The sequence below is a fragment of the Python bivittatus genome, unplaced genomic scaffold (assembly GCF_059951505.1).
Source record: "Python bivittatus isolate LINGU-HERP-01145 unplaced genomic scaffold, Pbiv_v1 ctg000200_np1212, whole genome shotgun sequence".
In the NCBI taxonomy this organism is placed as follows: domain Eukaryota; kingdom Metazoa; phylum Chordata; class Lepidosauria; order Squamata; family Pythonidae; genus Python; species Python bivittatus.
Genome location: NW_028277040.1, coordinates 12,869,862 through 12,882,303, shown reverse-complemented (window position 1 = coordinate 12,882,303; position 12,442 = coordinate 12,869,862). Strand labels below are relative to the sequence as shown.

Sequence of the window (12,442 nt, the reverse complement as noted above, 5' to 3'; positions counted from 1 at the left end):
TTTTCTTCCTAATTGGCTAAACTAGGAAATCATAAAAATATTCTGAAAGAAAGCAATGGCAAACCACTTCTGTAATCATTCCAAGGAAAGTGTATGGATCAAGCTTGGCTTGAGGGATTCTTTCCTTTTACTTTGGAATTATAACAATCACCTCCTTTAAAGATCTTAAAAAACCAACAGACACTAACCATACCAGGTATAAAACAAATTACCTCAACTTTACTGTAAATTGTACTCCAGTCTTCAAAACCAATGGTCTCTGAGGATGCGTAGGCATGCAAGGCTGCCTTTCTACAACAAAGGAGCTGGAGCAGAAAAAAATGGACAGTTGAATTGTTTCAAAAGGGGAGTAGGAAGTTATGCCAAAAATGAACAAATCCCCAATCATTCATAACACAACATGCCCATTTTAAAAAAATAAGAGGCAAAAGGTTTTCTTTTCAAATTACTTATTTGGACCAGACATCTAGCATGCTATAGACGCTCTCAAAAATTCTAAATAGTAATCTCTAAGTCATTAAAAATAAAAATACCATTTAAAATCAAATTGTATTTATTTTTTATTTATTATTAAATTTCTATGCCGCCCATCTCCCCCAAATTAGTACAGCTCCATAGCTCTCTAAACCAACCTTCCCCACCCACAAACTTTTAACTTTTATCTGGGTTGGGGAAGCCTGGTCCAATGCAATTCTTTAGCATTTTTCTTCTAGCCATCTGAAATTTTGAAGGCTGTCTGTAGCTTGCAAGGAAATCACTAACAGTAGGAGATCCCCTTCAATTTATGTTAAATTTGATCCATCTTTCAAGTGAAATCTTTGTAACATTTGTTATTTGAAATGGAAAGCAACATTTGCTCTTATGAGTTACTTCCGCCTAATGTGCAGAAGACATATAGCAAGGGCTGTCCATTTTCAAAAATGGAAAGTAAAAGTGGTGTATACATGTACATAACTGATATCAGATAAAATCACTGAATCTTATAAGACTTTTCTAAGTCAGAACAAAACTATATGATTTCAAACAAAAATTAAATAAGTTAGTTATTTCATTAGAAGGTTCTGCATACACCTTCTGGGAATATTGTGGCTACCCACACATCAACAAAATAATTTAATCAGCAAGATGAGAGAAAAGAGGTAGATTTTTCAGGTTGGATGGGAAGATGAACTATGCTGTATACGCTTTTCTAAATGAGGAAATGTCCATTCTGGCCCATTTAACACAAGAAAAAATACCTTTGAATGAGTTGCTTGAAGAGGCTCAATGTCCGTTCATACAGCCCCTTCTTCTGTTGAGTAATGGGATCAGTGTCATAGGTGAATTTCTGCTCCAGCTCCTCCAGTTTTTTAAGCTGCTGAAGAATCTGCTGAAGACTCTCAGCCACTGTAGTAAACCTGTCATTACAATTATTGTATGTGAGGAGTGCTATATTTCTCCTTGGGGCAACAAACATAAAAACCAACAGTCTCAATTATTTAGAGGCAACAATAACTTTACAAGGCTCTTGAGGCAAGTGCCTCAGAGCATTCCTGGTATGCTTTGGACTACACATACAACCGTTTTGACCCTGGATTCCACTCCTAAATCAATAGCACTTCCCAAGCCTTCCCAAGCAGCAGTAATGTCCACCTCTTAGGCATGTGGGCACTTAAGAAACTTCTGCCCAATTGTAGAAATACAACTGTTGAAACATTTGCTGAGAAGGATTAGACCTGGTAACATTGGGCCTTGTCCAAGGAGGTGTGTTGGAACCCAGGTCCCATAATTCTCAAATGGCACAGCCAACACTATGCCTTTTATCAACAGAGGAATGTAGCCCACATACTTTAAAAATATGGAAAACTCAAACATGACAAGGAGAGGGAGATAGCAGAATTCCAGCATTTCTGGAAGGCATTAGTTTTCAGAAGTTTTATGAAAAAATTATCAGGTACATTTTCCCCTTCTGGTTGAATTCATTCTGAAAACTCCTGATTGCACTTGCTACGCTTCAGAGCCCTACCAGTTTTGAAGCTGATCTAGGCATGCATTGGGTGGGCCACCAATACAAGCCATCTGTTGTCGGTGCTTCCATTCAACCAGCTCCTCTCTTATCAGAGCATTCTGGGTAACTTCAATCATATGCAACGAAGAGGATATCAAGTGTAGAACATCCTAGAGAGAACAAGAATCCACTACTGAACATATTCAAACTATTACTCTTCATTTTACATCAATCCTGATAAGATCCATTTGAAATTTCATACAGTATGTCGCTTCAATTAAAAAAGAGGAGCCCTAACATTCACTTGATACACAATGGGAATTTTCTAGAACACAGTGGGGTTGTTGGAGTTTTCAGCCAAGGAACATCTTTGCGTTGCAATACATGTATCCCAAAGGCAGGTTACAGATTCAACCCTGTGCACCTCAGTGCAACCTATTTGATGGGGTTGTTATATGGAAAATAACACAAGGAACAAGCACCATATATATCTCCCTAAATTCTTGACTGAATTGTGGAATATTTATCTAACAAATAAAGATGAACAAAAGTTCTGCCTACAACGTAAGCAACCTTTCAATTTTTTAAGCTATGGCGGCCAAAAGCAGCAGTGGATAATGCAATGACATCAACAAACAGGGCAGGAAGGAAGTCAGAGACAGGAGGCCATTGTGTTAAGCCTAAATGAATAACTATTATTTTTTTCTTGTCACAAAACACAGTTAAGTTCCACTTCTGTTTTTCAGCAGTTTATAACTGAAATTTGGGAACGGGAGACCAAAAATGTCCCAAGAAGGGAAGGAGGGACCTGGCTGTCTGTGGGGAAGGACTGGGCAGAAAACCCTGAGAGAGGTTCTTTCCCCAGTGGAGAAGCAGTAGCCTTCTGCTGAGCAGGAGAAGGTCAAGCCATGCTGAGCACACAACAAGAAAATTCCAGCCCATTCCTTCCTTTTCATTTCCTCTCTTGTTAAGCCCAGAAAGCGGGGAGGGAGTTGGCGGGAAAGGGGGAGGAAAACAAAGCAGTTACCAGGAGAGCTAGAGGGAGATACAGTCTCTGGGAGGGAAATCGTGGAGGAAACCTGACACTGGGTGAACACCAGGACTGTGTTGTAAATACCTGTTGTAAATAGTCTCACTGTAAATAGTAAAAAAAAAAAAAAAAAGCAACCCTCCATTGGCTTGTTTATCTGTGTCAATTGCCACCCTTGCAAAAACAAAGTAACCTCCAGTTCAAAAAGAACCCCATCACACTGGGACACCTGCCTCCAAATCAATTATTCATGCATTATATGTATATTCTCTTTTCACTCCAGGAGCTGAAGGTGACATTCATGGTACTCCATCCTCTAACTTTATCCTCTCCCAGCAATGCTTGGGTTGAACTGAGAGGCAGCGGCTGACTTAAAGGCACCCAGTAACTTCCATAGCCCGTGGTAGATTAGAATTTAGGTTTCCCTGGTCCTATTCCCTAACCACTACACAACCCTGTCTCACAAACACTTTGGACCCCAACCGCCATCAGCCCCACTCCTTCAAAACATTTAATGGGAGGGGAAAACAAGAGAGTGCCTACAAATTAGACAAAAGAACAATCACAGCTCTCCACAAAGAAATCAGTTGCACCACCTGTCTCTTAGCATGAAGCTGCAAATACATGGTGTGGAGCTGAACTTTTTCCTTTTTACAGTCATCCTGGGTCATGCCATTGGTTTCAACTTCTGCAAAACAGATCATGCCAGAATTCTGTCAAGAGTCTTTATATTAAAGAATACAGAACTGTAAAAAGAAAGTAAATAATCCAGTAAATGATACTAAAGCCCTCTCAGGCATAAAAGGAGGACATTTGATTCTTATCCTGCGTATTTCATTTATCTCTAAAAGCAGAAGTATTATGAAAACTAGGAATCTCCCCCTGCCTTTGCTAATCAGGAGTATGAAAAAAGCTTCTAATGCTTGGCTTTCTGGTCAAATGACTTCTAACAAGACAATGGCAAGGCCTGTGTACAAAGCAAAGCATTAGGCGGGAAATATATCTGAATCTAGGCCGGGGACAGGCAATTTGCAGCACTTCAGATATTGATGATCTGGAACTCCCAGACAGACACGTCATCTTCCTCACAGGAGGATCTGGCTGAAGAATATGGTACTGAAGAGCCGAGGCCTAACTGATATTTGTAAGATCTGAATTTTCACAAAATGGAAATAAAGTCTGTGCCAAATTTTTAACTTAGACTAAGACTTTAACTTAACCCCAACTGATTATGACTTCATTCTCAGGGCACAATATCTAACATAGGATACAATACATTTCATTAAAAATGCTAGAAACTGACTCCTCACCTCTGACTTGAAAGGTTTTATATTTGAAATCATATTCATCTTGTATATCCTCCAGATTTTTAATGATTTGCTCTATTTCCTAGAAAAACAAATCACCTCATCAGACATTCAAAGTCAATTACTGCAAAATGGTACTTATGAAAAGTAAATGTAATGGCTTCAATGACTTATTTCATTACAATGTTATCTCAGCCTTTGTTTCTTTATGGCAAACTCTGAGGTAGGTTAAGCGAAAAAGTATGACCAACCCAAGGTTGACCAGTAAATCTTGGCTTAGCGGAGACAGAGATTTGAACCGAAGCCTCCATTGTCCCTGTTAAACCAGAATATTCACTGAAATAGTCAGGAATAGAACCTGGTGCTAAGTATCAACCACTGGCCACACTGTCTAAGATTTGGATAGGTTTAGTTCAAGACCTCTGGAAAATGCTACCTTGTAATTGGTGCCAACTGAGTTCACCAGGCTGGGGAAGGCTGTGTTATATGTATCCCTTTCCTACTTCTATGAGCATACCACAACAAACTGGTGATAAAAAATATGGTGACTACTTCAACAAGTTGATGGCATGTGACAATAAATGTGACTTCTCTTTTGGGTTATGAAATAGCAAAAAATAAAAAGGAGCTTCCCAATGCCAGCTCTTTTAACGTACTATGACTCTGTCCTTCACGTTTTTGACTTTTGCATCCATCTCTTTCACCTTGCCCAGCACTGCAGTATTCTGTACACTGTCCATTTGCATCTGGAATTTGAAATGGGGAAAAAAATCAAGAATGAAACATTATCAAGGTACAGCTTCCCTGCTAAAAAAGAAAACCTCTACAGCAGAGTACTTTATAATCTTTCTTGGGTTAATTCTTTGCCTTCCATTCTGAAAAATTGCTAACTTAGGTGGACATGTTAAGATCTGAAATTTAAGGCCATGATCTACATTGAAGCTGCACAATGTTCTATGCAGGATGCTGTTTTCCCAGCACATAGAGGGAACATAACCTACCTGATCTGTAGAATGGGCAGCTTCAAGGATTTTCCTTTCTTCATGCAGACACTTAGAGATCATCATGGCCATATACATGGGGTCTTCTACAAAAGTATTCTAGAACATAAAAGAATGTAAGTGAGGGACTTCAATATTTTTTTAATATGCTCAGTGTCCACAGACTGCTGTGGAAGCAGGTCTCTATCCTATACACTCTCCATTCTGTATTTCCATTAAAAAATGGGAGTCAGAATTCTACTGCAAATCACATAAATATTTGCAAATCTTAGTCTACCTTTTTTTCACTTCTAAGCTAAGACATCCTTCAGTCTCAGAGGTGGTACTAGATATTCAACTGCTTACATATTAAGAAATGCATTGTGCACTTCTAATTGCTTTCTGTTTCTGCATCTACTTTTTACTCAAACGGCACTCTTCAAATTTAAGACCAAAAAGGAGTGTGTCCACCACACCAGAAAAAAGTGAATACAAAAATCCTGCGTAAGATCTAGCATCCCACCTTCCAGCCACTCCAGCTGGAGGTTTCTTTCTTGATAATAAATGTATGCTACGTATCACGCTTGGAGATACAGTTATTAGGAACTACACTTCAAAAGAAGGCCCCAGACAAAAATCAACAAAAAGGATAAAACACTGAAGACTCAGAAGCTTACAACTGCATGGACACACACATTCCCTTTCTTCTTCCAGCAAAAACTGGTAGAGGAGAAGATGTAGTAGCTACAACGGGAATGAAAATTAGGAGAACTGGGTGGAGATGAAATGAGCGCAAGTAGTAATTGGCAGAGAAGGAAAGAAAAGAGAGAAGCCCCATTCAGTGGCTCATCCTTATATTCTGCTTAGGATGGCACAACAGAAGTTCAAAAAAATGGTTCCTTTCATTAGTAATACTACAGGAATAATCCATACAATATCAAGCAGAATTATTGTAAGGGTTTAAGATGTTTTCCCAAAGACAAATGAGAAAATGCTCTTGTATACTGACATGCAGGTTTCGTTTACTCTTCCTGATGTTGTGCTGCAATAAAAAATTGTTCTCCTGGGTAAAGCGGCTATATTGATCATCTAGCTGGGACAGGAGATTCTGGAAGAGCAAGGTAGCCAACGAAACATCGCTGGCAGCATGGTCCCTAGAAGAGGAAGCATGCAAACATCTCTGTTAGTGTACCTTCCATTTCCACTCCCCTATTTATGTTGCACAAACCCACCCCAACACACTTGCAAAACCCAGTTTATTTTTCTCTGCTCCTCTGCTTAAGTAAGCAGCATAAATCCACCCGACTTACTAATAGTCCCTAAAGTACCCTACATCTGGCAGGGGAAACCATAGCAAATACACATGAACATGGGCTGTGCCAATAACAGACCCAGCTTGGTGAGCACCAATGGAGTAACACCAGGCATTATGATGGGCAAAGGGAGTATTTCCAATTCAGTTACATGTACCTCTTTGCTATTATCATGGCTATGTTCTTACACATTGTTAAGACATGAATTTGGGGTTATACATAAGAGTAGGAATTACATGTGCAAACTGTAACTCAAAGACAAATCCTAATGTACTGGACAAGCCACAAAAGAGCTCAAGGGTTAAGGTGGAATTGCAGTTTTTATATACTGAATACGATTTATTTTAAACATACTGGTCTGCACATTAACAGAGTTCGTAAGTGACAAAAAATGCTGATTTATACTAGCTGCTTATGCTGAGTACCTTCCTCCTCACACACACAATTCAGAATTATGTTTGTTATGTGCTGTTATGAGATCATGGATGTAGCTTCCAATTTCTTTACTAACAATGGTTTCTGGGTGTGGCACCAGCCAAGACCCCAGGGTAGGGGCGGTGGGATGGCGGTGGTCATCTGAGACACTTGCGAGGCATTCAGGGGCGCTGCTCCTCAGATTGCTGGGTGCAAGACCCTATTTGTTAAGTTGGGCTCTAAGAGGGATCAGTTGGGACTGTTTGTACCAGCCTCTCTACTGCATAGCAACTTCCCTGAGCTCCTTGACTCTGTAGCTGGGTTGGCGGTGGAGTTCCCCAGGCTTATGGTCCTGGGGGATTTCAAACTGCCTTCCTTGGGAGCAGGGTTGGAGGTAGCCTGGGAGTTCATGGCCACCATGACAGCCATGGGCCTGTCCCAAGTCATCCAGGACCCGATGCATAATAGTGGTCATTCGCTTGACCTTGTTTTTCTGTTGGAGCAGTGGCAGAGTGTTCTGAAATTGGGGGACGTATTGGTTTCTCCCATCATGATCAGATCACTTCCTGGTGAGCCTCCAGTTCTCTGGCGCCACCCTCCTCCACAGTGGGGTGGGGCCTATTAGATTGGCCTGCCCCAGGCAACTGATGGACCCAACTAGGTTTCAGAGGGAGCTTGGGGTTTTTCCAGGAAGTCAGCTGCACAGTCCAACCGAAGCCTTGGTGGCCGCATTGAACGAGAGAGCAGCCATGGCTTTGGATTGGATCGTGCCTAAGTGGCCTCTCTGTGCCCTGGCTCCTATAGCTCCCCATGATATACAGAAGAGCTGAGGAAGCTTAAGAGGGCTAAGAGATGCCTAGAGCGCCGCTGGCAGAAGACGGGGAACAAAGATGATCGAACATGAGCTAGAGTTGCGATTAGAGCCTACCTTGTGGCAGCAAGAGTGGCAAAACATAATTATTTCTCTGCCCTTATTGCATCTGCAGATAGCCGCCCAGCGGCCTGTTTTGGATGTCCTGGACCCTCCTTGGAGGGAGTAATTCAGGGGTCTACCTTCAGGGCCATTGTGAGGAATATGCTGAGCATCTGGCAGATCAAGTCACTCACATCCACTCTGCGTTGAATTCCAGCCTTGATACAAGGCCAGTGGGGGCTACGGGGGCTGAGTCTTGCATGGTTATCTGGGAGTTCAACCTCAAGGAACCTGAGGAAGTGGACAGGGTTCTTGTAGCTGTTAGTTCAGCCACTTCTGTGTTAGATCCGTGCCCCTCCTGGCTGGTCAAGGCTGCCCAGGAGAGGACACGTAATTGGATCTGGGTGGTGGTGAATTCCTCTTTAACAGAGGGGTGGTCCTGTTGGCTCTTGAGGAGGCAATGGTGCACCCCCTCCTCAAGGGGCCATCGCTTGACCCAACGAATTGGATAGTTTTCATCCAGTCTCCAACCTCCCCTTTTTAGGAAAGATTGTTCAGAAAGTGGTCACGCAGCAGCTTCAAAGGGCTCTGGATGAAGCAGATTATCTGGACCCCTTTCAGTCAGGATTCAGACCGGGATATGGGACTGAGATGGCATTGATCGTGCCCTTGGATGACCTCTGGTGGGAGCAGGATGGGGGCAGTGCTTCCATCCTTGCTCTTGACCTCTTGTCAGCCTTTGATACCACTGATCATGGTATCCTTCTGGACCAGCTTTGGGAATTGGGGGTGGGCAGCACTGTGTTGCACTGGTTCTCCTCCTTCCTCTGGGGTCAGCTCGAGTCAGTGTTGGTAGGAGGGGAGAGGTCCAGTCCATGGCCCCTACTGTGTGGGGTGCCACAGAGCTCGGTTCTCTTGCTCCTCTTATTTAACATCTACATGACTGCACTGGGTGAGATGATCCAACAGTTTGGGGTGAGTATGCTGATGATACCCAGCTTTATATCTCCTCCCCGGGCTGTCTGAGTGATGTCATGGATGTCCTATCTCAGTGCCTGGAGGCTGTAGCGGCCTGGATGGGGCACAATGGGCTCCAGCTCCTCAAGCAAGACTAAGTGGCTTTGGGTGAAAAATCCAGTACCGAGGTTTTCCCATCTTTGGTTTTGGATGGGGTGGCACTGCCCCAGACAGACCTGGTGCACAATCTGGGGGTCCTCTTGGACTCATGGCTCCTGCTGGAAGAGCAGGTGGCAGCCATGGCTAAGAAGGCCTTTGCACACCTTCGGGTTGTGCGCCAGTTGTGCCCATTCCTGAACTGGGAGGCTCTACTCACTGTCACTCATGTCTTCGTGACCTCCTGTTTGGACTATTGCAACACATTCTACATGGGGCTGCCTTTAAAGAGCATTCGGAAGCTTCAGCTGGTACAGAATGCAGCTACCCAGGTTGTAAATAGTGTCAGCTATTTGGCACATGTAACACCACTGCTTCAGGAGCTGCATTGGTTGCTAGTGTGTTTCTGGGTTTAATTCAAGGTGCTGGTTGTCACCTTTTAAGCCCTTCATGGCTTGGGACTGGGTTACCTTAGGGACCGTCTTTTCCCAGTTGTTTCTACCTGTCCAATCTGACCCAGCAGGATGAGCATGCTCCAGTTCCTGTCAGCCAAGGAATGTCGGCTGGCGGGGACCAGGAGGCATGCCTTTTCTGCTATTGCGCCTGCCCTCTGGAACATCCTCCCTCCTGAGATTAGGATGGCCCTGACCCTTTTGGCTTTTCGGAAGGCCTTGAAGACCTGATTTTATACCCAGGCCTGGGGCCCCAAGTGTGCGAAGGGCCCGTTTCATGGCTGTGCTGAACCGACGGTTTTTTAAGATCTCTTGGCTGTATTTATATTTAATTTTCTGTATTAATTGTTTTTATTATTGTCAGCTGTCCAGAGTCAGTGGTCTGAGATGGGCGGCTATATAAATTGAATAAATAAATAAGTAAATAAATGTTTTGGCTTAAATGGCTTAAGGATATGTAATGCAGTGTGAAACAGTGTATATTCCAATGGAACTTACTTCCTAAGCAAACACAGTCTAGCCAAAGTTCCATTCGTTTTGAGGGAAGTAATTTAACTTCTCGTGCTTGCTGACTGGATCCTATCCCTGCTTAGAATCACAGCTTCATTTTTGGACATCTCACAAAAATCAAGACTCTCACCAGTCTTGGCTTTCCAGCCACGGGGCCAAGTATTGCCTGATCTCCATAGGAAAGCTATCATCGTAGAGCTGATGCACATGTTCCAAGAATTTAGAATCCAGCTGTTGCAGTTTACACCACTGACTCATCCTGTGGAATCAAAGTGCCCAAATATGTAATTAAATGTATGTCATTTATTCTTCTATGCAATCAGTAAAATTTCCAATTAGTTAAGAAATTGCATTATCTGAGAGCACATTTCCCCCCTTCCTGCTTACATAGTTCTACACCACACGAACACACAAATCTCCTTTCTCTTTAATTAATGATGCTAACCACTGATGTCTAAATGGGTCAGCAGAAGTTACCACTAGCCAGAATTTATTTCCAGAATTGGCTTATTTGGAAATAAGGCTAATCCATTATTCAAAGCAGGGGTGTACAAGTTGAGGACTCAGGTAGCAAACTACCTCTAAAAATAGCTACTAATGGTTCTTATTAACGTAAGAGAAGAAAACTATTATATACAGGAAAAATCATTATATTAAAAATCTAATCAATTTAAATTACTCTGAGGCCGAGTGCAGCCCTCAACATGAGATAAAGATGTGCCGAATTCAAAGTTACAAGAACATGATTGTAAGCTGCTACGAGTCTTTATTGATTCAGTGGTATAAAAGTACATAGAATAAATGAATGATAAACCTGCCCATGTGACTTTCAGGTTTATATGTGTCTTCTGGTGCAGCCCATGAATACAGACTATTATTTATTCAGAGTTTATATAAACTGTAGCTGATCAAATGTAAAAACCATCTGCTTTGATACATCAGTACCAGAGAAAGAGGCTCAAGAAGGCTAGTTTCCCAAAACCGATGCAAACAAACCGTATTAATTTTAGTTTAATATACTACACAATCAAACAATGACATGCATTGTTACTTACATACAGATAAGGCTTGTTCCTGTAATGGAAGCCACTCGTGACTTTAGTCTCTGTCATGAGAACCAATTTATTCAGGAACTATAGATAGAGATGTCAGTGTAAACTACAATGATCTGTCTGTCAAGCTTCAAGTACTGTTTTTTCCTCCAATAACCAAGAAACGTACCTACTCTAAGGAGATGTAAGCCATCATTATGGCTACAAAAGAAAAGGGGAACCAGTCGGTCCAACAGCCATTAAGTGAAATCTTCATAATGATAGAACGAGGTGGCAGTCAAATACCAGGTTTTAGATTCCCTCTAGTATTTTATAAATTTATAAATTAGATTACCTCTAGTAATTCGTAGAAAGCTCCTAATGTTACAAGGCTTTCTCCCAAATTATTCTCAAAACCATTTTTCAAAATGCCACATTCAAAAATAATGTGCAAAGTTCAACTGCAGTAGAGTCTGGTGAAAATGTCTCACCTAAGCCCGGCCTTTAGCAGTTCACCAGGAGTGACCCAGTGTTTCAGGCAGGTGAGCGAAAAACACGGGTGGACAAAAGGTAAAGCGAGATCCTTCTGTCCCGTTTGGCGGGGAGGCGTCTCAACGCGGGCGTGGAGAAGGAGGGGGGTCCCTCCGCAGCCAGTATTAAAGCACAGGCTATTCCACTCTTAAAATCAAGTGCAAACATTTGCTGAGCGCCAACTATTGCTCACCCGCTTGCACCACTGCCCTACCTTTAGCCACCCTAGCAGAAACGGAAACAATTACGTGGCGACAAACGCCGGGATGACGTCTTGAGACCCCAGTTCTTAGGTGCAACCCGTGAAGATCTTGGGAGGTGGCATGGAAAGGTCTCCCGTGCAAATGCTACTTGAGAGCCCCGACTTCATGCAGACCTACCTCGCGCTTCCAGAACCTTCAAACATAACGGAGATCCAGAAGCGTCCCCGACCTCCCCGCGTTCTGTTAAAACGAAAGTACCTCTACGAGGGAAGTAGCAGAGCAAGACAGGAGGACCACCAATCCGCGAGAACCTAGCCTGAGGGAATGGCCAATCAGGAGCATCCGCTCTGAAGGCTGTGTGGCTGTTACGAGGAGGCGTCCTCCTCCCTCTTCTTCTTAATAGGCCGGAGGGGGGGCGAAAGAACCCCGTGGAGCGTGACGTTCGAGGGGAACGAATGTTTCCGTTTGATTAGCAACGGTTCCTTCTAATTCGATTTGAAAAGCTATTCGGCCTGCACCATTACGCCCGATTAGCTGGGAGTTAATCCCCGTGGAATTCTGTGACATTACCTTCTACGACTGACTTCACGGCTATTTAGTTTAGGATGCGCGCAGGAAGCAGGCGCAGATGTCAGATGAGAATTCCAAGCAGGCAGGC

At 42.9% G+C, this 12,442-nt stretch overlaps 1 protein-coding gene across 4 annotated transcripts in view; it reads right to left on the bottom strand.

Moving 5' to 3' along the window:
• Positions 1-12,108, bottom strand: part of STAT1 (signal transducer and activator of transcription 1) — a 33,891-nt gene extending 21,783 nt beyond the window's left edge. For 3 of the 4 annotated variants that reach the window (XM_007420386.4, XM_088135703.1, XM_088135704.1), the window contains exons 1-10: positions 11,962-12,108; positions 10,150-10,278; positions 6,314-6,458; positions 5,326-5,424; positions 4,981-5,070; positions 4,328-4,406; positions 3,614-3,705; positions 2,006-2,157; positions 1,239-1,397; positions 213-305 (exon numbers count right to left, since the gene is read on the bottom strand). In XM_007420386.4, coding sequence (XP_007420448.1) covers positions 213-305; positions 1,239-1,397; positions 2,006-2,157; positions 3,614-3,705; positions 4,328-4,406; positions 4,981-5,070; positions 5,326-5,424; positions 6,314-6,458; positions 10,150-10,278; positions 11,962-11,987 — 1,064 coding nt within the window. In that variant the 5' untranslated portion in view covers positions 11,988-12,108. Of the gene's footprint in view, positions 1-212; positions 306-1,238; positions 1,398-2,005; positions 2,158-3,613; positions 3,706-4,327; positions 4,407-4,980; positions 5,071-5,325; positions 5,425-6,313; positions 6,459-10,149; positions 10,279-11,074; positions 11,153-11,961 lie in introns of all 4 variants that reach the window. The other variant, XM_025165033.2, reaches the window with a different exon arrangement.
• Positions 12,109-12,442: the final 334 nt, after the last annotated feature.